Consider the following 23,219-nt stretch of genomic DNA (forward strand, 5'->3'; position numbering starts at 1 on the left):
GCAGAGAAACTTACAAGCTCCGGTTTCTACACGGTGGTGATGGGAAGCAGGGGTCACCATGTCTACAGCTCAAATGTACAGACAAGCACCGACCTTCTGGGCTGTTTCTGAAATGCTTACAGCTGTGACTGAAGCTACCTGGACTAGAGTTATAGAGAAATTTGACATTCAGAACTTTCATCAAATTCATCAACTTAAAAACCTGATAAATCTCCAAAACAGCAAATACAGGAGAACCAGAGGAGGACCTACTTAACTGTAAATGGAAGTCAATGTAAAAGCATTCCTACTGGTTCATTTACCATGACATTGTGATTCACAACTCGCATTCAGTTAGGGCTGCTATCCAGTGCCTGAAAGCAGTAAATTGTAGTAACCCTGGAAATAAATCTCAATTGCACTTCTTTGTAATTTAATAAGTATACTAATTATTAAAAAGGTAATAATTATATATAATAAATTAATATAATAAATATAATAAATTTTATTATTATATTAATAAATGTTTTATACACACATGTCTAGTCCCTGTCTCTAGTCCGTTTTTTCAAATATGTCAATATTTACGATATCCATCCCTGGGTCCACCGATTCACATGAACTTCAAAAGATGAGATCAGACTAAAAAACATGTCTGACCAGTCTTTACGGCCTTAAATTTGCCTACATTTGAATATATACCATAAATATGGTAGAACCAAGTATCTCCACTACTTCCACAGCCCATACTATACATACCGCACCGCCCTAGTATCCAGTCCACTTGTCAAAAACATAATAAAAGACACTGAACACGGCTCAGCCAAGCATGTCACCCTGTTAACTCAGGCGCTGGTGAACTATGGTGGTGTGAAAAAGCCTCCAGCATCACATCACGTATCAAAAAAAGCCCAGCCTTTCATGTTCGGCGCGAGTCCAGTGCTGCGGCCCGGAGCTGTAAAAGTTTAGTTTGGCTCTAAACCTTGTGAAGGAGTTCGTTGACGGCGCAGTTAAGTCAAATAAAGGACAAAGTGACACGCGGCGCACTCGTAAACTAATGGGAGCCTTGTAAAAAGATACTTCTCTGTATTAGCTGATGCTGCTCAGGAGGATGAAATATAGTCCAGGTGGCTGGGGAGCATACAGTAGGACCCTGTCACTTCCTCGCGGCACTCAGACTAACTGCACTGCCTCCTTTAATTGATTGCATTATAAATTTGCCTACTTTTTCACATGCCTTGCGTCATTATCCGGATACAACACTCAAAGCCAGGTGACTCTCAGATATATTTATATATAAACTAAATAAAAAAATAACTTCTTCGCCCAGAAGAAACTTTTTTTCCCCGTTTCTCCCTCCACTTCAGGCCCCGCGGAGAACAGTTGTCGAGTTAAATTTGTGACCGATGCACAATGCAGCTTCAGTAGCAAGCTCACAAGCATTACAGTAATCTCGTGAGTCACACAGCCACAGTTCCCCATGTTTCTTCAGAAGAAGCTCCACTGCTGGGTCGTGACTGTAGAAGAAAATACCTGAGATTAGCTACATTACCTAAGCCTTATTATTAAAGGTGCATGGGGTGGGATCTCGCCGTTTAAAACATAATAAGATCAGCTCCTACATCAGAAAGGTCCTATTTTCACACGGATGCAATCAGCAGAGCCGTTCTGCGCCTTAGTGAAGAGCTTTTGTGAGTAAATGGCAACTGAGCGTAAACCAAGCGATGGGTTCACGACTCCTAAAGCTCCTCCGGCTCGGTTTCAGTGGCCGGCTCAACCCAAACACACTGAAAACCAACAGTCACGGCAAACCGTCCCGGCTATTCTTCACATTGTGTCAGAATGTCGTAATGAAATGACCAATAGAAATGCCCCAAAATTAGCCACTCTTAATGACGCAATTGGCTGGAGTTCAGTTCAACGTGCTAAATTTTCAACAGAGTTGAGTTCAGCACTTTGAGACAGTTGTTCCAAATGATTCAAGCTAAATTTATTCTAAATATTTTTTGTGATATTCTCTTTTGAATACCCTTGATTTTGAAAGAAACAATGAACACGCAAATGTCCAAATACTTCTGTCCATAGAGTGCAGTTTTTTAACATTCAAATTAACATTTTCCACATACAAATATGCATTTAATTGCATATAAATGATATTTATATATGTATTTTCTTCGGATTTGATGTGTTTGCATAATGATTATTTATGAAGAAATGTGGGAAAAATCTGTGGAATTTCCCAGGTCAAACAAATGTAAGCAAAAGTTTGAGTAAATTAAATCAGCCCAAATTCTATACTTTATTTACTTAATTTGTCTTTATTTACTTAATTTAAAAACCAACAGCCACGGCAAACCGTCCCGGCTATTCTTCACATTGTGTCAGAATGTCGTATGACCAATAGAAATGCCCCAAAATTAGCCACTCTTAAGTGGTTAAGTAAATTAAATCAGCCCAAATTCTATACTTTATTTACTTTATTTGTCTTTATTTACTTAATTTAAATAGTGATCTTAAATTCAGAAGTTGACTTCCTCTGACAGAACTGGTAGAGTTTCATTCAATGTGTTGAATTTCGAGATCAGGACTTTCAGACCAACGTCTGAAAATTAGCCAACGGCTAGATTTATTATTTAAAAAAAAAAAAAAAAAAAAAAAAAAAAAAAAAACTCTGTCCATTTCTGTCCATATAGTGCAGTTAGTTATGTTTTTTCTTTGGATTTGATGAGTATTTTAATTTTGCCACACCTCTCATAACTGTGTTACATAATGGTTATTTAGTTATGAAGAAATGTAGGGAAAATCTGTGGAATTTCCCAGGTCAAATTCTATACTTTAACATTAGTTTTTCTTATTTAATGGTGATCTTGAAGAAGTAGTGAGCTTAAATTCAGAAGCTGACTTCCTCTGACAGAACTGGTAGAGTTTAATTAAATGTGTCGAGATCAGGACTTTGAGACGGATGTTCCAGATTTAAACTCTTTAGAATTGTTCGAAAGAATCGATGAATGCGCAAGTGTCCAAATACTTCCGTCCATATAGTGCAGTTCTTTTTACCTTCTAATTAACATATATGGACACTTGCACGTTCATTGTTTCTTTCTAAATTGAGGGTATTCTAAAGAGTTTAAAACTGTGTTGAAAATTCAACACATTGAACTAAACTGCACCAGTTCTGTCAGAGGAAGTCAGCTTCTGAATTTAAGATCACTATTTAATGTGCTGAATTTTCAACAGAGTCAAAATCAGGACTTGGAGACGGATGTTCCAAAAGATTAAAGTTAGATTTATTCTAAAAATCTTTTTTTGTGATATTTTAAACTCTTTAATGCCCTTGATTTCGGATGAAACGATGCCTGCTGCTGAGACGAGTCCATTTATTGGATCCTACCAGGCTAAACACCCCATAACCCTCCCCATAGCGTTCTCCTGCGCTCCTCCGAACCCCTTTCTGTTTCCTCTCTCTCTTTCTCATGTACTGAGATGCCCGGGCCTAACTGTTCCATCCTGGTTCCGCCTGACCCGGCTCTCCACTACCCTCCTGCCCACTGTCCGGCTCCGGGGCCTCACACTGACTCATCCTCACCTCACTGCAGGACTTACATTTACAGCATTTAGCTGAGGCTCTTCTCCAGAGCGACTTACACAGTAACTCGTATTACGGAGGTGAGCCAGTGTAGTGTAAGGAGTCTTGCCCAAGGACGGGAATCGAACCCCAGTCTCCCACATGGTGTGGTGAGACCGTTTGGCCATCTTGTTTGGCTTGACGTCACATTTACCATTTTTTCTTAATTCAGTTTAGTTTAACTGTTTTTATCCCTGTTTTGTTTATTATTATTATTATTATTATTATTATAAGGTTCCTCTTTTAAGTCTTGCTTCCTCTCAAGGTTTCTTCCTCTCGACCCGAGGGAGTTTTTCCTTGCCGCTGTTGCCACTAGCTGCTTAGACCCGGGACTCTGTGCAGCTGCTTTGTGACATTTGTTATAAAAAGCCTAAATAAATCAAACTGAATTGAATTTTTACTACTTCCTTCATTCCGGACACTATTCTGCACTACTACAGCAGCCTAAACGAAGAGCAGCACCACTAGCCTGAGCTTCAGCTTCACCAAACAGAACTTCCTTCAGTTTTTTTTGGGGTGGGAGAACAAATATCCAAATGTGTGGCATGCTTAATAAATTAATAGATTACACTGAGGAAAAGAACAGGATTCCTCTAGACAGTTTATTAGTTATTAGTTATTTATTAGTTTATTTATTTTTAAGTTTAGTTTTCCCAAATATTGTGATTAAGGTCGCTTTTTGATGATTAGATGGACTATTTCAGCAGCTGGCACTGGCGCTCTTTTTTTCACGCTGTTAATTTAGGCATTATTTAGGTTATCTTCTGAGTCTCCATCAAAGCCATCTATCTTTCCACGTCCTGTCCCTCAACTTATAGCTGCAAATAATTTTTTAATAATCTGGTTAAACTGGTACATTTTCAGAAAGATATTAACCTGCTGACTAAAGTAAAGCACCAGAGAAGGACGGGACATGAGCGCTGGCATCAAACCTGGACTTCACCACATGCAGCTCTGTATGATACACGACGGACAGCACACTCCCACTCCCAACCCAAACACACTGAAAACCAACAGTCACGGCAAACCATCCCGGCTATTCTTCACATTGTGTCAGAATGTCGTAATGAAATGACCAATAGAAATGCCCCAAAATTAGCCACTCTTAATGACGCAATTGGCTGGAGTTCAGTTCAACGTGCTAAATTTTCAACAGAGTTGAGTTCAGCACTTTGAGACAGTTGTTCCAAATGATTCAAGCTAAATTTATTCTAAATCTTTTTTGTGATATTCTCTTTTGAATACCCTTGATAGAAACAATGAACACGCAAATGTCCAAATACTTCTGTCCATAGAGTGCAGTTTTTTAACATTCGAATTAACATTTTCCACATACAAATATGCATTTAATTGCATATAAATGATATTTATATATGTATTTTCTTCGGATTTGATGTGTTTGCATAATGATTATTTATGAAGAAATGTGGGAAAAATCTGTGGAATTTCCCAGGTCAAACAAATGTAAGCAAAAGTTTGAGTAAATTAAATCAGCCCAAATTCTAAAGTCTTTATTTACTTAATTTAAATAGTGATCTTAAATTCAGAAGTTGACTTCCTCTGACAGAACTGGTAGAGTTTCATTCAATGTGTTGAATTTCGAGATCAGGACTTTCAGACCAACGTTCCAAAAGATGAAAGATTAAAAATAGATTTATTATTTAAAAAAAAAAAAAAAACACTGTCCATTTCTGTCCATATAGTGCAGTTAGTTTGTTTTACATTTGAATTAACATTTTCCACATTTAATTGCATATAAATGATATTTATATATGTTTTTTCTTTGGATTTGATGATTTATTTTGCCACACCTCTCATAACTGTGTTACATAATGGTTATTTAGTTATGAAGAAATGTAGGAAAAATCTGTGGAATTTCCCAGGTCAAATTCTATACTTTAACATTAGTTTTTCTTATTTAATGGTGATCTTGAAGAAGTAGTGAGCTTAAATTCAGAAGCTGACTTCCTCTGACAGAACTGGTAGAGTTTAATTAAATGTGTTGAATTTTCAACAGAGTCGAGATCAGGACTTTCAGACGGCTGTTCCAGTTTTAAACTCTTTAGAATACCCTTAATTTTGAAAGAACCAATGAATGCGCAAGTGTCCAAATACTTCCGTCCATATAGTGCAGTTCTTTTTACCTTCTAATTAACATATATGGACACTTGCACGTTCATTGTTTCTTTCTAAATTGAGGGTATTCTAAAGAGTTTAAAACTGTGTTGAAAATTCAACACATTGAACTAAACTGCACCAGTTCTGTCAGAGGAAGTCAGCTTCTGAATTTAAGATCACTATTTAATGTGTTGAATTTTCAACAGAGTTGAGATCAGGACTTTGAGACGGATGTTCCAAAAGATTAAAGTTAGATTTATTCTAAAAATCTTTTTTTGTGATATTTTAAACTCTTTAATGCCCTTGATTTCGGATGAAACGATGCCTGCTGCTGAGACGAGTCCATTTGTTGGATCCTACCAGGCTAAACACCCCATAACCCTCCCCATAGCGTTCTCCTGCGCTCCTCCGAACCCCTTTCTGTTTCCTCTCTCTCTTTCTCATGTACTGAGATGCCCGGGCCTAACTGTTCCATCCTGGTTCCGCCTGACCCGGCTCTCCACTACCCTCCTGCCCACTGTCCGGCTCCGGGGCCTCACACTGACTCATCCTCACCTCACTGCAGGACTTACATTTACAGCATTTAGCTGAGGCTCTTCTCCAGAGCGACTTACACAGTAACTCGTATTACGGAGGTGAGCCAGTGTAGTGTAAGGAGTCTTGCCCAAGGACGGGAATCGAACCCCTGTCTCCCACATGGTGTGGTGAGACCGTTTGGCCATCTTGTTTGGCTTGACGTCACATTTACCATTTTTTCTTAATTCAGTTTAGTTTTACTGTTTTTATCCCTGTTTTGTTTATTATTATTATTATTATTATTATTATTATTATAAGGTTCCTCTTTTAAGTCTTGCTTCCTCTCAAGGTTTCTTCCTCTCGACCCGAGGGAGTTTTTCCTTGCCGCTGTTGCCACTAGCTGCTTAGACCCGGGACTCTGTGCAGCTGCTTTGTGACATTTGTTATAAAAAGCCTAAATAAATCAAACTGAATTGAATTTTTACTACTTCCTTCATTCCGGACACTATTCTGCACTACTACAGCAGCCTAAACGAAGAGCAGCACCACTAGCCTGAGCTTCAGCTTCACCAAACAGAACTTCCTTCAGTTTTTTTTGGGGTGGGAGAACAAATATCCAAATGTGTGGCATGCTTAATAAATTAATAGATTACACTGAGGAAAAGAACAGGATTCCTCTAGACAGTTTATTAGTTATTAGTTATTTATTAGTTTATTTATTTTTAAGTTTAGTTTTCCCGAATATTGTAGTGATTAAGGTCACTTTTTGATGACGAGATGGACTATTTCAGCAGCTGGCACTGGCGCTCTTTTTTTCACGCTGTTAATTTAGGCATTATTTAGGTTATCTTCTGAGTCTCCATCAAAGCCATCTATCTTTCCACGTCCTGTCCCTCAACTTATAGCTGCAAATAATTTTTTAATAATCTGGTTAAACTGGTACATTTTCAGAAAGATATTAACCTGATGACTAAAGTAAAGCACCAGAGAAAGACGGGACATGAGCGCTGGCATTAAACCTGGACTTCACCACATGCAGCTCTGTATGATACACGACGGACAGCACACTGCCACTCCCACTCCTTTACAGCACTAGGCCTGACGCTGGCATGCAGCACTGCGCTCCACTCAAACACAGTCGCATCAAGGTCACACAGCCTACAGCATGGGGCGGTTCACACACTCCACTCCACTCACTCCACTCCAGTCCTCTCCATCTCTCAGCCAGCTACACACACAGCGTGCATACAGAGCAACCCGCTGCGCTAGAGCCCCCTGACCATCTAACTCATACATATGCAATTCCATTAAGCTACAAACTGCTCGAGTTACAGTAAGAGAAATTAGAGGCCTTACAACTGTGCTTCTGGGGCTCGCACTACACTGTTCTACTGGGGCTGCGCAGCGTATCGCTACTCAATCACCATCCGCATTCTGGCCTTTGCAACTGTTTATGCTGCATTAGGCTGCAATGTGCAAATGAGCCCTATCTGCAGTTGGAGAGCTTATACTGTGTGCTTATGGCCCCCCTGGTCCCATCCTAAAGCCTAAACTGTCCGTCATGTTGTTACTCATTTGGTAGACCTGCCCCCTCCTCCCAGACCTAGCCTGAGTGTCTCAGACCGTCTTCACTGAGCCCCAACAGTAAAAGTGCAGCTCAAGTAACTTCCTCTACAGATCAGCTCCTCCAGGTAATGAACAGAAAGGGGGCGCCATGCAGGTCCTGCTGCAGACATGCGCTCTCTTCCAGTCAAGACTGTCTGTCTGTCAATCACTTCATTCCTAAGTGTAGCCCCGCCTTCTTACAATAGAGAAGAGTATGGGTTAATAACTGATTTCTGGGGGGGACTAAAACATAGGCCGATATCAGCACAGGGAGACTCACTGCTGGAGTTTGGAGACACTGGAGATGGAGAGAGAGTTTAGAGGAGGAAAATGAGAAGGAAAATGGGCGGAGTTTAGGCACTGAAACATAAAATTAGCCTTTTATACATGACTCAAACTAGCCTTTTCCTGCACCATCTACACACCTCCACCCATGTACCCATGAACTCTAGCTAACAAGTAACAAGGTTGTACAGTTGAAGCTTCCTTCTTTAACCAATCCTTTGATATTCATTTGGCCAACAAATTAATTTAGCTTATATACTGTATATCCTGACCAATCAGAGCTACACAATTGGTGTTTCCATTATTTTGGAAAGCAGGCCCATGTTTAAACATCAGTAGCCATCGTTCTGATATCGCAGAAGGTTGTTCTGAGCACCTTGAGATGTTCCAGGTGAGGTCCTGTTGTAGAATCTGGACATCCACATGAATCCACAGCCCTGATGACTAATTCACACCGAAATACCTCAGATCAAAGCTTCACCAGGGTTTCTACAGTGTAAAGTACTGTATCATATCAGCTGTGATGTGCAGCTAGGCCTATATCTATACATACAGGCCTTTTCTATACATTTCAAAATCAGAGGCCTGGAGTTCAGTGCTGTGAGACTGTCCTACAGATGTATCCTGATATATATATTTTTGAGGTGCTTTAATAACATTAGTCGGAGTGGAAATATGGCAACGGGCAGCCCTAGGAGTCCTAGGCAGGCTGGTGCAGCTCTTTCCAGGAAAGCAGGAACGCTCGTCCGGCGAATTCCACGCAAAACAAAGCGCCCTGTGCACGGCTGCGATACCGTTCCCTCAAACGCTGCTGAACTGCATCAAATTTAATCAGGCTGTCACTCACGATGCTTTGATGCCGTCTATTAACAGTGAAATCGCAGGCATGGTAAGCTTATAATACACTGAATTGCTGTGTAACAGGATTGCCAGTAGTGCAGCAGAAGCAGGGGGGGAAAGATGACTTCAGCAGAGAGAGAGAGAGAGAGAGAGAGAGAGAGAGAGAGAGAGAGAGAGAGAGAGAGAGAGAGAGAGAGAGAGCATGCACAACAGATAGGAGCGCATGAGAGAGCTCACATGAGAGAGTACCAAAAAAAATAAAAAAAGAGCGTGCGAAAGAATGAGGAAAAAAAAGAGAAAACATGTGACAAGAGATAGAATACACGCAAGAGAGCACAAAACAGAGAGAGGGAGAGAGAGCTCAAAAGAGAGCGAGCGAGAGAGAGAGCGAAAGAGCGAGAGAGAGCGCTCCAAAGGGGGAGAGAGAGAGCGAGAGAGAGAGAGAGAGATTCGAAAGACACGAGCAGGGTCCAAAACCCCCAGTGGACGACAGTGCATCGCCATGGCAACGGCAGACACCACGACGGAGTAATTGCTTCGTGTGATTCTGAATTTCACTCGCTGAAAGAGAAAGTACAAAAAAAGAAAAGAAGAAGGTAAAACTGACCCTCCGACTGGATCCCACTCCAAATCCCAAAACTCCCGCCGCCACTGAGCGACACACTCATTAAAACCAGAACTGAGGAAGAGCGAGAGCGAGAGAGAGAGAGGAGACCTGACTGCTTCTGGAACGGATCAGACACACCACAACACACCCTTCCAGCTGGAAAACACCCTGCCACCATCCTCCTCCTCCTCCTCATCATCATCATCTTCCTCCTCCTCCTCCTCCTCACTCAGGAAGGCCACATATGACAAATAGCCTTTCACTGTCCGTGCTGGGGTCACCTCTGAAAGGTCAAAGACTAGGAGATTAAAGGTTGATAAACACACACACACACACACACACACACACACACACACACACACACACACACACACACACACGTGGAAGTAATCCATCAGACCCTCTTTGCCACAATAAAGCTTCTGGTTCACACACAAGCCTTTCATTATTTCACAAAGCCTCCTGACCCTGCCTCTACACCAACCAGCCACTTCATTAAACCTCCACCCCATCCGCCCCATCGTCCCGCAAAACGTCCAGCGCCCGTCGCCTCTCCGCTTCACTGTGGAATTTAGCAGCCGTGTGACGGGGTGGACAGAACGGACGGGAGGTCCCAACAAAGCACCAGCGCGTAGCAGACTGTCGAAGCGGTCACGGGGCAGCTCGAGCTTGTCTGTATATCTGGGCTGATAACTCGTTACGGATATCAGAACCTCAGTCAACCCTTAAGATCTGTGTGTTGCCATGGAAACGTACAGACACGTTTTGGGGCCAGTCAAGGAGGGCTGTCAGTCAGGCATGTTGTTTATACATCAATATATAGGCTTTACAGGTGTAGGAATTCCCTCTCCTTTTAAGGCCTGCTTCTCTCTCCCCATCTCCTGCTATTCCCTACCTCACAGCAGCACTGTGATCTCCACAGTAGAGGGCAATGTCTCCCCCTATGGAGGGACCAAGCAATGGAACTGTGTGCTGGTGGGCGAGACGGAGAGGGAGGGAAAAGGTGATCAATGTGCTGCTCGGCTGCAGATGCCGTGTCACGGAGGGGAGACGAGGACATCGACCTCCCAGAAAGGACAACGGGCTGATTCATCTCTGTCAATGTTTTCTCCCCCAACACACACACACACACACACACACACACACACACACACACGCCTTATCGTAATTACGTATCTGGGAATTAAGTTCATATTTCATCCTGGCACCCCGCGACTGGCTCGTCAGTTTGGATATCTAATAAGGCAACAACAACCAAATTAAGACAGGAACCCTGACGGCTTAGGCAGAGCAAAGTGGGAAAAATAAAAAACGAGACCCTGCCAACCCTCAAGGACCTCCAGATTCCTCCCTCCAGCTTTAGTGATCCCCCTGTGGGGCTGTCTGCTGATGGATGCAACCTGTCGTCAAGATTACGCCAGTGTACGGTGCATTCTGCCCACGGCTCTATGGGTGTCTCCCACAGTCCAACATCACTGCAAGGGAAATCAATCAAAGCAAAAAGTGCAATTAACAAACACTATATGTCCAAATGTTTGTGGACACCCATTTTAATCAATTCATTCAGCTACTTTAAGATGTGCAAGATAGAGCTTGTTTAGCCCCTGTAGAGAAGTACTACAGCCAATAGAATAGGACTCTCTGGAGCAGATCAACATCATGACCCTATTGGCTCCATGCTGCCTAATGCCAGGCGTGGGCTACAGAGGGGTATAAAGACCCCCAGCATTGAGGAGCTGTGGAAGAACTGTGTTCTCTGGAATATGGATGGATGGTGGAGCTTCATCCAGTACTTTTGGGATGGGTTGGGGAGTTAGAGATGCTGTTGTTACTGAAAGCAATCAAATCCTCATAGCAATGCTCCCCTAAAATCTAGTAGAGATAATCACTCCAACAAAAGCAGGAGAAACTCTTCTTACTATGGTAAATTTCAGAAAATGCAATGAATGAGAAGGTGTCCCAATACTTTTGTCCATACAGTGGACATCTTTCGACCCAGTCAAAATACAGGCGCCAGCCTGCCGTACTCATTTGGTAGACCCACCCCCTTCTCCCAGACCAAGCCTCAGTGTCTCAGACCGTCTTCACTGAGCTTCCAGTCCAAAAGCAGAGAGGGGATTTCCCCCTGGACTCCCAGTCTGTCCAGTAAGTGGACAACAGCTCCAACAGTAAAAGTGCAGCTCATGTAAGTTCCTCTACTCTTTCTTCCAGCCAAGGCTGTCTGTCTGTCTGTCAATCACTTCATTCCTAAGCGTAGCCCCGCCTTCTTACGATAGAGCAGAGTAAGGGTTAAAAACTGATTTTTAGAGGAAAATGGGCGGAGTTTGATCTCTGAAACATCTGCGAATGGGCAGGGGTACACATCATACTGCAACCAGCCAGCAGAGGCGTCAGACCTGTGTCTGCTTGACTGTTGAAAGACATTGCACTGGCCATGTTTTCTGCAGTCACTGGTTTTAATAACTTTTCAGCACAGTTTTCAGGTAAACCAAAGACAGCTTTTTTTGGACAGCACACAAGACAGAAAACAGCTTTCACAATCGATCAAACATACCCAACTCTCAGAGCAAACAGCCTTGGAGACAGAATAAAGCCTTAGTCATCTGCTGCACAGGAAAAAAGCACAACGTCCAATACTCACCGCTGAAGGCCTGAAATCTTTCAGAGCTTAGAGAAAAACTCACAGAGCATTCAATGATTAAAAAAAGACTGTCAGCTCAGGAGACTTCATGCATGAGATGTACTTAACCTTCCATTACGGCCGTTTCTCCTCATTGATTACTGCAGTTCTAGATCTTCTGCTAGGCTACAGGAGGTAAAAGAAAACAAGCAAAAAAGTGTGTGGACCTGAGGGACCTGACAATATACGCTGGGTTCAGTCGGGTTCAGACGTCATTTCTTAAATATCTGTGCGGCCTGGGTTGCATTTGTATTTCTCACAGCCCAGATTTCAGCCTGTATTTACCCTTCTTTAGTTTTCCTCTCTGCTTTATTCTTCCTCCCTGCGTTTACCATCTGCTTTTAAAGGAGGTCAGCCGGAGTTATTTCACATAGTGGCTTGGATGTTTCCCTAGATTTACCACCCAAGTGACTACATAGTGGCCTGGAGGTTTCCCAGGTCTATCACCATCAATTCTACACAGTGGCCTGGAGGTTTCCCAGGTCTATCACCATCAATTCTACACAGCGGCCTGGAGGTTTCCCAGGTCTATCACCATCAATTCTACACAGCGGCCTGGAGGTTTCCCAGGTCTATCACCATCAATTCTACACAGCGGCCTGGAGGTTTCTCAGGTCTATCACCAGCAATTGTACACAGCGGCCTGGAGGTTTCCCAGGTCTATCACCAGCAATTGTACACAGCGGCCTGGAGGTTTCCCAGGTCTATCACCAGCAATTGTACACAGCGGCCTGGAGGTTTCCCAGGTCTATCACCATCAATTCTACACAGCGGCCTGGATGTTTCCTTAGGTTCCTCTACATTGCAGCTTATATGGTCCCCATGGCTGTCACCACAGTTACTCTACGCAGTGGTTTGGATGTTCTCCCAGGTTCACCACCAAGGTAACTACATAGTGGCTCGGATGTTTCCCAGGCCGATTACCAGAGTGACTCAACCTCAGCCAGCTAAGTGACTTTACCGTTATAACAGGTCAGCCATCTGCCACATTTATCCCCAACCATGACATTCCTTTAAAATCTTAAAGATTCAGCTCTGAAAGATTTCAAAATATCAGCAGAATTCTCTTTTACTTTCTATACTCTGGTAGGCTGCAGTTGGATTTTAGTTCAGTTCAGGCAAAATAATGTTGGGCAACAGTCATGAATGAATTCAAAACTAGGTGCTATGATTTGGGTTGAGTTGGACTTAACTGCACTCAATTTAAAACCCTGAACAGTATCCCATCACCAACAGAAGCTTTTGCTTGAAAAAAAGAGAGTGCCCCATGTCCTCTGATGAACTAAATCTGACCATCTCTTTAAAAAAAAAAAAAAAAGTATATCAGATAGCCTTCTGAACTGTCTGCGAGCTGATCGCAAAATGGAAGAATGACTGGTGAAAGGTCTCAAACCTCAAAGTAATCGGTATCGACCATCAGACCCGTTAGAGGCCCTGAGCAGTGAATTTCAGAGTGGTTTTGAAAACTTGTTAAAAAATCAGGAAATATCCCATAGTCTGAGCTCAGTGCTGAGAGAACTGCTGCAGAACTCCAGTGCCATGAATGTAATTAATAATAAAATAGCGTAAAAAAAATAATTCAGCAGGGGAATAAGGAGGATAGAAACTCAAAAAGAGATTATTAGCTAGCTATTCAGAACACACACACCAGCTCTGTCTTTACACCTGAAACTCCATTCATTATCAGTCTGCCTACGAGCTTTTATCCCTGCAAAACTGACAGCTACCGCAGGAGATGGGACGAGCAAAGCTGGAGTCCTTGAAACTTTTATGAAGTGCCAAAGTTTCTGATGTAGGATGAGACTGGTGTAATTGTGCATTGATCTCTACAGAGCTACAGATGCTTATGTACATAAAGCTCCGAACCAACACTCCAGCCACAATCGCGTTAGGCCTGTGGGTTGTTGTTTTTTTGTGTGTCTGCTGTTTGAGACTCATTATCTCAACTCACCTGTAATCATGCAGATCTGATGCAGCGCTTGGAGCCAAAACAAAAACTGATCAAACAAGAGTTGTAGCTAATGTTTTTCAGAATGTTAAAAATATAAAAATAATTAAGGCACATGATAAGAAAACTGAGAAAAAATAACATTTCAAACATTTTGTATTTTACTATGTGCATTATACACTAGAAGCACTAGAAGGGTTCTTATTATTATTGGAGTGGAAACCTTTAAGATGCTCTGTAGAAGCATATTTAATAATCCATAAAAATATATATATTCTATAAGAGGTTTTCCTTTGTATAAAATGAATCATTTAATCAAGCAAAGATCTATTTAAGTATGTACGTTTGGCTTCAACACCAAGCAGCCATAACATTAACACCACACGCCTAATACTGAGTAGGTCCCCCTTGTGCCGTCATAACAGTATCTGACCATTTGGGGCATGGACTCTACAAAACCCCCTGAAGGCGTCCTGCTGTGGTAGCAGGGACCAAGACTAACATCAGCAGCAGATCTTTTACAGCAGTCCTATAAGTTTGTGAGATGGGACCTCCATGAGCATCAGTGAGCCTTAGATGCCCATGACCCTGTCGCTGGTTGGGGTTAGTTAAGGTTAGTCATAGACGACTTTTGGTAGGTACTGACTAGATCTGCGATCTGGAACAATTGTATATAATGATATTTAAAGACTTTTTTATGATTTTATAAAAAAAAATTTTGATTAAATATTTATTGCAATATTGTGTCATGTAGATAACATTTACCAACAGCGTAAAAAAACTACTGTACTGTGATTTTTACGTAAAATATGCTGCACTCCATTGAATCAAATATCAAAAAAAGACTGATTACACTCTTTGTAATGAAACGGGCAGATAATCAGTGCTCTTTAAGCACTAACGATATCCCTGATACACTCATAAAAGCAGATTGATAATAAAATTGATCACAATATGATGAAATATTGCCATATAGCGCACAGTGCTCTATTAGTGACCACTGCATACCACAAAAGCTTGATGTTCTGGAGATGTTCTGGAGATGTCTCAGATTCTTACATTCGTCCACTTCTCCTGCTTTTAACACCAACATCACCTTCAAGAACTGATCACTGTTCACCTGCTGCCTGATATGTAGATCCAACCCTAGACAGATGAGGATCCCACTGTAGATAAAGATCATCAGTGTTTCTCACTTCACCGGTCAGTGGTACTAATGTTATGGCTGATCAGTGTATGTTTGGTTTGGGTAGTTGTGGTACTGCTGTGTGTTTACTTGATTTCACCTCATGACAGCTATGAGGTTCCCCATGCCTTTGCAATGGCAGCACTTAAGTAAAATATATATTTAGCCTTATAATAACTTTATAATATTAAAATTACCACTGAATAAAATGCAGCATGGTCCCCCAGCATGGTGCAATTCTTCACGTAAAATGTGCTTTACTTACAATCCTATAGAGATCTAATCTCAAATTTGGGCCGTATTCAAATATATCATTCTCGAAATTCATCCTAAAGACATCATGTAGAGTCATGAAGGTATCTTATTCACCAGGAGCTGTGTGTTGCTATGCTGTGTGTTCATAACAGTAAGGTTAGCTTAATACAACCACAGGTGATAGTCTCCTACAACAGAGACAACAGAGATTCATACCCCCCCACCACCACCCTTATATATTCAAAACTAATTTCTACAAATAAAACACACTTATTTATTAACTATATATATAAAAGAAAATAATTCATTATAATAAACATGAATAAATAAGTACATTTCATTTATAGAAATGAACTGATTTTGAATGGCTGCTGTTTACTTCAGGCTCGGTTTTGTAGTTTCATGCTTAATGTGGTGCCCGTATGTTAATGCTGGAAGGCTCATCAGGTTCAAACTGCATAGTTAACTGGATTGCGCCCCCTTGCCAGCAGTTTCAGCGGTTACAGCTCGCCCCTTAGTCTGTTACAATTAGTCCTGCGTAGGGGGACAGTTTTGGCCAGTCAATAACGAGTGTCAGATGTGTCTGACCAGTCATTTCTATTCAATGAGAGTCAGCGACACTCAGCGGTGTTCAGTGACGTGAAGAGAGCGAATTTAGCGGCAACTACCAATCAGAACACTTCAGGTTCTCACTGTCCCTGAAAACCGTTTTGAATCCTACTGAAGATTTGTTCCTTTTGCCAAACAGAGGCAATGGGCTTCAGCAGTCAGCGAGCCAATCACTCCCGTATTCACAGAGGAATAATATGCTGGAGAAGGGTTCAGCATTGCTGCAGGACAAGTAACCTCCAAATGTTTTGCTAAAGAATGCTACCATTTTCTTTAAACATCAGCAGATTGAGTAAATTAGCATGTAGCAGTGTTTTGGATGAAGGCTGTGAACATTCAGTGAATAAATAAAGCCTACACAGGCTCTGTTTGTTTATGCGGTGGTCTTACGGCCAGCGATTCATCTGGCGCTGGGCGATTGTGCCGCTTGCGGTGTGAACGCAGCGTTAATGTGGTCACCCTGCTTAGAAGTGAGTGGCGTCAGACTGGCTTCATCCAGCACGCCTGGCTTTAAAAGGCTTGATTAACAGCACTCCTCTCCCCTCATCAGATCTCTGCGGTTATTTGATGGATATTTCAATAGGACAAAGTGATGGACTTTTATTTGAAGCACCCTCCAGGATGAGGTCCAGCCAGGCCATGGCACTGCTCCAGTTCATTCCCATATAGCCTGTAGAGGTCATGGTTTCATCTACCTGGGTATTCCTGACATCTTATAAAGCGTCACTGAGTCGTACGTTCATTAAGCAGAGGTGGAAAAATGCTCAAATGAGTCAAGAGGTGTTAGTCTAAAGGAGCTCATTTAACTGAATCAATTTGAAAATGTTAGGAATAATTATAGCTTAATTGCATATTTTGGCCGGAATAGCTCTCTCACATATCAGGGATGCACCGATTCAATTTCTCCTGTTCTGATTCAGATACCGATATATGAACTTTGCGCATTGGCCGATACCCGATATCGATCCGATACCATATTCCTTACCATCTGGGAGAGACTTAAGGCATCCGGATTGACGTAATCATAACTTTACTAACAAATAAACCCAATTTCTGTTTATTGATCACTAAATTAATAACTGTGCTGGACCTCGGCACAGTGCTGTCTGGGCTCAGGACTTTTATTCTGAAATTGGAAGTCTGTGAGACTAAAGAGGAGCGAGCAGCCCCTCCCTTTCTCAGGCCTCCTCATATGGAAGACTGGAATCTAGATTCCTTGCTGATAGTTGATGGCAGGTCGAGGGTGTCCTGCTGGTTAGACAGGGGGAGTCTTGCTGTTCGCTAAGATCTGTGTATGATGTCTGTTGGTTATTCTGATCCAGGGTTATGAAGCCTAAAATACCGTCAGTGTGAGAATCTGGTTCCGTGAATGAATCAGCCCTTTAAATCAGACTAATTATCCAATACCAGATCCAGCTAATTTCTGGACCAATATCTGATCCTAGTATCGGATCGGTGCATCCCTATTCCATATTAAGTGTTTCATAATTTACTTGATACTACAGTACTTGAGAATAAGGATCATGTGTTAACACTATATCCTAACTATATTTAACACTATATAACCCCTAGATTAATTAATTTAGATTTTTTTGAATTAGTAAATGAAGATTTTGTGCACCAGAAGTGCCACAGAACTCTATTTCCAGGTTCTTTGAAAGTGAGGTCGATTCTAACAGTGTACAAATGAGAGCTTACGTACAGAGCATAAAGATTATAAGTGGTCAAGCCCATTTTCAGCTTCAGGGTCTGTGCCAATACACTCCTATACCAACTGATGTAGCCTTTCACACTGGCTAAACGAGTGGTAGTGGTTTCCATCTATAATCAGTACAAATGCAGTATCATATAAAGTATTATATATGTAGTAATCTTGAAAAATGTACAATATCAGGTCATTAAACACTGAAAAACAGCTTTTTTGGAGTTGAAAGTAAGTATTTCTTACTTTCACTGCATATGATGCTTATCTGGTGTGAAATGGGCTCAAGTCTCATTGTCAAACTTCTCAATGAAGTGCTCCCATAATGATGCTCTCTTAGGCGAGGTGACGTACGTGTGTGTGTGTGTGTGTGTTGAAATCTATGGTGCATTAAACCAGCTTACTAATGTGCTTGAACTGAAGGTCTCATCTAGCTAAAGCTGTTCCCTCAGGAAAGTCCATGTGTGTACGGCAGCACCTTACCGAGATCTGTGTTAGGCCCCGCCAGCAGCTGCCTGAACTTGTCCAGTCTGGAAGCCTCTCTCTCAGTCATGGCCGGGGTGCCGGACGTGTTCTGATCTGCCATGCGGGCCACCAGCGGAATGACCGGCCGGTGAGGGAGCGACTGTTGCCTGTGTAGTGCTGAACGTTCTCCAATCATCTCTGCAGGAAGAAAAAAAACATCACCACTACAACGTTAACCTTTGAACCCGAAAGGCCTGTGTGTGGGCCGATACCCAAACTACTTACAAACAAACAAACATCAGACAGGTTTCTGATCCTTACTGCTCTTTCTAATCTACTATTACTACCGTCTATCTAATTTACAGGCCGTACACCAGTCTAGTCATGGTCCTGGATCAGTTTATTTATTTTCTGTATTCCTTCTCCCCTCTCCCTCCCCCATGTGCTGAGCTGTCCCCTGCTGTCTGCTCAGTCAGTCCATTTGTGGTCTGAAGTGCTTGCCTACCCTCTGGATCAGGCTTGCCCCACTGCACGGAGTAATTCACAGTAGATTCTAAATACTTCATAGTGGATACTGAACAAGCCATAGTGGAGCACCTGTGGTTGGTACTGACAGGTAAACACCCCACAAGACCTGCTCCTGATGTTTTGGAGATGTTCTGATGACCCAGTCACTGTCTAGAACATCACAGTTTGGTTCTTCTTGTCCAAGTGTCTCAGATTCTTACGCTTGTCCATTCAAGAACTGACTGTTCACTCGCTGCCTGATATGTAGATCCCAGATAATCAATGGTATTCACTTCTCATGTCAGTGTTTTTAATGTTATGGCTAATTAGGGTAGCCATACTCTACACTCCTAGTTAAAAATTATAATGATGTAATAACATATAATTATGTAATGCTAACTGCATGTGTAGCAAAACAGCAATCATTACTCTACACTCAGGGGATAATGACCACGCATGAAGCACTGGCACCTTCCTGGCCACTCTGCGGCGGACAGGCGCTAAATAGTGAGGCAGAATATAGGACCTCCTGAGTGCCACCAAGGTCAGCGGCGATCACTTGAGAGACTGCAGCAATGAAACCCACATCAATAAGGAGAGATACACAACAACACGTCCAAATGTTTGCGGACACCCTTTAGAATGAATTATTCGGCTACTTTAAGCTGCACTTATTGCTGACAGATGTGCAAATGCACACACACACACACACACACACACACACACACACACACACACACAGCTTGTCTAGTACCTGTAGAGAAACGCTGCCAGTAGAATAGGAACTCTCTGGAACAGATAGTAATCATGAACCTATTGGCTAACCTATATGAACCATACTGCCTAATGCCAGGCGTGGGCTATAAAGGGGTATTAAGCCCCCCAGCACTGAGCTGTGGAGCAGTGGAAGAGCTGTGTCCTCTGGAACGATGGTGGTGGAGCTCCATCCAGTACTTTTGGGGTTCAGTGTTTGGGAGTTGGGAGACTACCACACTCTTGTCGCTGAATGCAATCAAATTCTCACAGCAATGCTCTGCTTCAAAATCTAGAAGAAAGTCGTCTTCTTCTCTGGACAGTAGAGACAGTTACTCCAACAAAAGCAGGAGAAACTCTTAATACTACTTACCTTGATTTCAGAAGAAGCAATGAATGAGCAGGTGTCTCAATACTTTTGTCCATATTTATTTTTCATCTTAAAAGAAATCAAAGGGAAAAAAGTATTCTTATGAAGGTATAAAGAGCGTGTCTAGGGGTCAAGATCACAGGGTAGGCTCTGGCGAGGGAGGGCGCATGCAGTAAAAGACCAGCCGTGACTCTCATGGACCTTATTATTGGTTCTGTCATAAGCACAGAAACATTAGAAGCAGCATAAATCACACAGGCGAGCTCACTGCGTCCACATACTAAACTTATTTAATCTGACGTGCTGTTATTCTGACCCGCTTTGGAGGGATAAGGTCAGGCCAGCGTTTTCAATCTCTTTCACCGGCCGACAACACGAATGACCCCTTCCCTGCCTCCCTCCTTTAAACGCTACATACAATACTGCCTGCATTTTATCATTTTCCATTTCAGAAGAGGTGCTGAACCCTGGTCAAGCCATTGCTTTCAGCACAGAGAGAGGGGGTGTGACGATGCTGCAGGTTGGAAACAGAATGCCCCCCCCAAACACTCAAAAAAAAAAAAAAAAAAAAAAAAAAAGACACAATAATAGTTGTAGTTCTCGAGTAAAAGCTGATGAAAGCTGATGAAAGATCAATCGCGCTTTCCAGTCCAACAGTGGAAGTGGCCTCGATAACAGATCATCAGAGCTTGGATGAGTAAATTGCATATTGCTGTGTTCTGATGAACTGGGAATGTTTCGTTCAAGAGCCACATTGAAAAGCCACTTTAAAAACGAGTGTTTTTATAATAAATAAATAAATAAATAAATAAATAAATAATTAGCTCAATATTGCATTCAGTTCAGCTTCGCTGTAACCACACAACCTAAAAAGCGCTCCTGCTTGTGCTCTTATACACTACCTTTCACACGTTTAATAAATGTTAAGAGTGAAATCCATCTCACTTGGTCGCAGACATATCTAGAACGTGCTCCTAAATCCCCCGAACAACTTTTAGAAAACTGACAGTCTGAAATAAGGAGGAAAAAATGTATGTACTGTACACCGTTATCAGTTTACGCTCCCTGAACAAATGTTCTTTCATCTGAAACTGTGGAGGAACCTCTTTTGAGGAACCTTCAAGGAACTGTTTTTCTTCTACACAGTTAAAAGTAGGAGTTACTCAAGGAACTTTTAGGGGGTTTTCTGTGGAAACTGTGGAGGAACCTTTAAGGTCCTTTAGGGAATGTTCTACACTGTTAAAAGTAGAGGATCCTTGAGGAACCTTTAGAGGTTCTTCAGTTTGAAACAGCGGAGGAACCTCTGAATGTGCTTTGAGGAACCCTTAGGAAAAGGTATTTTACACAAAAAAAAGTTGCTTGGCGGCTCCTCGGGTTATCAGCTTATCTCTGATCAGATAAGGCAGAATTTTAGGTTCTCAGCCTGGTGTCACCATTTACCCGTTTAGTGGGGAATAGGAATAGAACCCTTCCCTTGAAGACGTTCTGCACATTTGGTGGTTTTATCTTCTGGTGTGTCGAGTTCTGATGTGGAAAACGGGTCTGAATACTTCACATTTCTGTGGCGTCGGCTTTAGCACATCATTACACAACCCGCCTAAAGGGGGCGCTGCTGTGGCGAGAGTCTTCAACGCCAATCTCTGTTGAGCGAGGACCGGAAACTCTGACGGGGCGGTCTCGCGGTTCCACACTCGCCGATCAACGACAGAACAGACTCCATTAACAGACGGGACTCCATTATCACAGCAAGCCGCCCCCAAACAGAGGAGATCGACGGGCCCGGCTGCTGCGAATCACAGATATCAGCTGCCGCAGGTCGAGACGGTGGGGGGGGGGTTTGGGGATCAGCAGGAGCAGACAGCATCACTGCCCCGGTCTCCACTGCAGGCAGATAAGCGTCTGAGCTTCAGACAGCATCGCTTTCTAGAGACTGGCTGTTGTCTCCATTATCTCACACACTCTCTCACTCACACACACACACACACACACACACACACACACACACACACTCGTTGAAAAGTGTGCAGCAACCTGGGTCTGGACAAATCCACGGGGTATGCTCCTCTACCTCTACCTCTTCAGCTCTTAGCTCATTTGCAATGCTCATATGCTGGTAAGAAAGGCAAAGCAATAAGTCACGCGAGTGGAGCTTTGTTCTACTGTATTGCAAAAGCATACCACGTATGAAAACGACTGTATGTGAGAGTTACTGTAGCTCAAGCTTGTTGCCCTCAGGTGTACTGCATGTAATTACACACAGCGTCGCAAAAATGTGAAATGACCAGTTTTCCCACGTCAAAACTGAACAGACCAGACGATTAAAACCACCGAACGTGCAGAACGTCTTCAAGGAAAGGATCATACACTAGAACACAAGGCAGGGAAATGGTGACGCTAGGTTGACTACACTCCATTCCAGAAAAGCGAGATGCTGCACTCGTGAGCCGGCAGCTGGAGAAGAGGCGGTGGCTGGACGTGCTAGACCTCACCCTCCTATTGTTGGGGTAAAATATGTACAGCCTGGGATATTGCCTCACCTGGCAGCCGTGTGGATCCAGTGACCAGTCAAACAATCTTCATGAAGGAGCCATAAGACCCTTGATCACTAACCTCAACATCAGAAATATGAAATAGTGCATCAAGTAAAGTCAGACCAGGTTTGGGGGAAGTGCTGTGACTGATGAAGTCAGTGCAGATTTATTTGGAGTGAAAAAAGAAACTGCATTGCCAACTGTGAAGTGTGAGGGTGTGTTGCTGCCAGTGACACAAGTGAAAGGAGGAAGGAAAGAGGATAGAAAAGGCTGGTAATTACCTGAAATTCATCAAAATTAACACTCAAACGCTCTAATCTACATAATCTCATTGCTTTTGTTTATATAAACCCTGTTTTAACATTTTTCCAATTCGGTCAGTACTTTCCCCACTGTGTGTCCATCTACTGTCTGCAATTTGGTAGTAACATGGAGCAGCTTGTATAATGGTGAATTAATCGCAGTATTAATGTGGTCATATCGCCCAGCACTACCTTGACCTAAACATCCTGAAACACTTGTGGATAGATCTTAAACAAGCTGTGCAGCAAGACCATCCACAAAGCATCTTCAGAAGAACTAGAGGCCTTCTGCAAAGCATTCCATGCTATAAGAACTTTAGTGCAGATATGAGGTCT

General features: G+C 42.5%; 1 protein-coding gene across 3 annotated transcripts in view; it reads right to left on the minus strand.

Moving 5' to 3' along the window:
• Nucleotides 1–23,219, minus strand: part of tbc1d22a (TBC1 domain family, member 22a) — a 189,697-nt gene that overhangs the window by 160,761 nt on the left and 5,717 nt on the right. For all 3 annotated transcript variants that reach the window (XR_011979058.1, XM_072674024.1, XM_072674025.1), the window contains exon 4: nucleotides 18,439–18,618. Coding sequence is in view for 2 of the 3 variants with exons in the window: in XM_072674024.1 (XP_072530125.1) it covers nucleotides 18,439–18,618 (180 nt within the window). In the remaining variant the exon portion in view is untranslated. The remainder of the gene's footprint in view (nucleotides 1–18,438; nucleotides 18,619–23,219) is intronic.

This window comes from Salminus brasiliensis, chromosome 2, assembly GCF_030463535.1.
Source record: "Salminus brasiliensis chromosome 2, fSalBra1.hap2, whole genome shotgun sequence".
NCBI classification, from domain to species: Eukaryota; Metazoa; Chordata; class Actinopteri; order Characiformes; family Bryconidae; genus Salminus; species Salminus brasiliensis.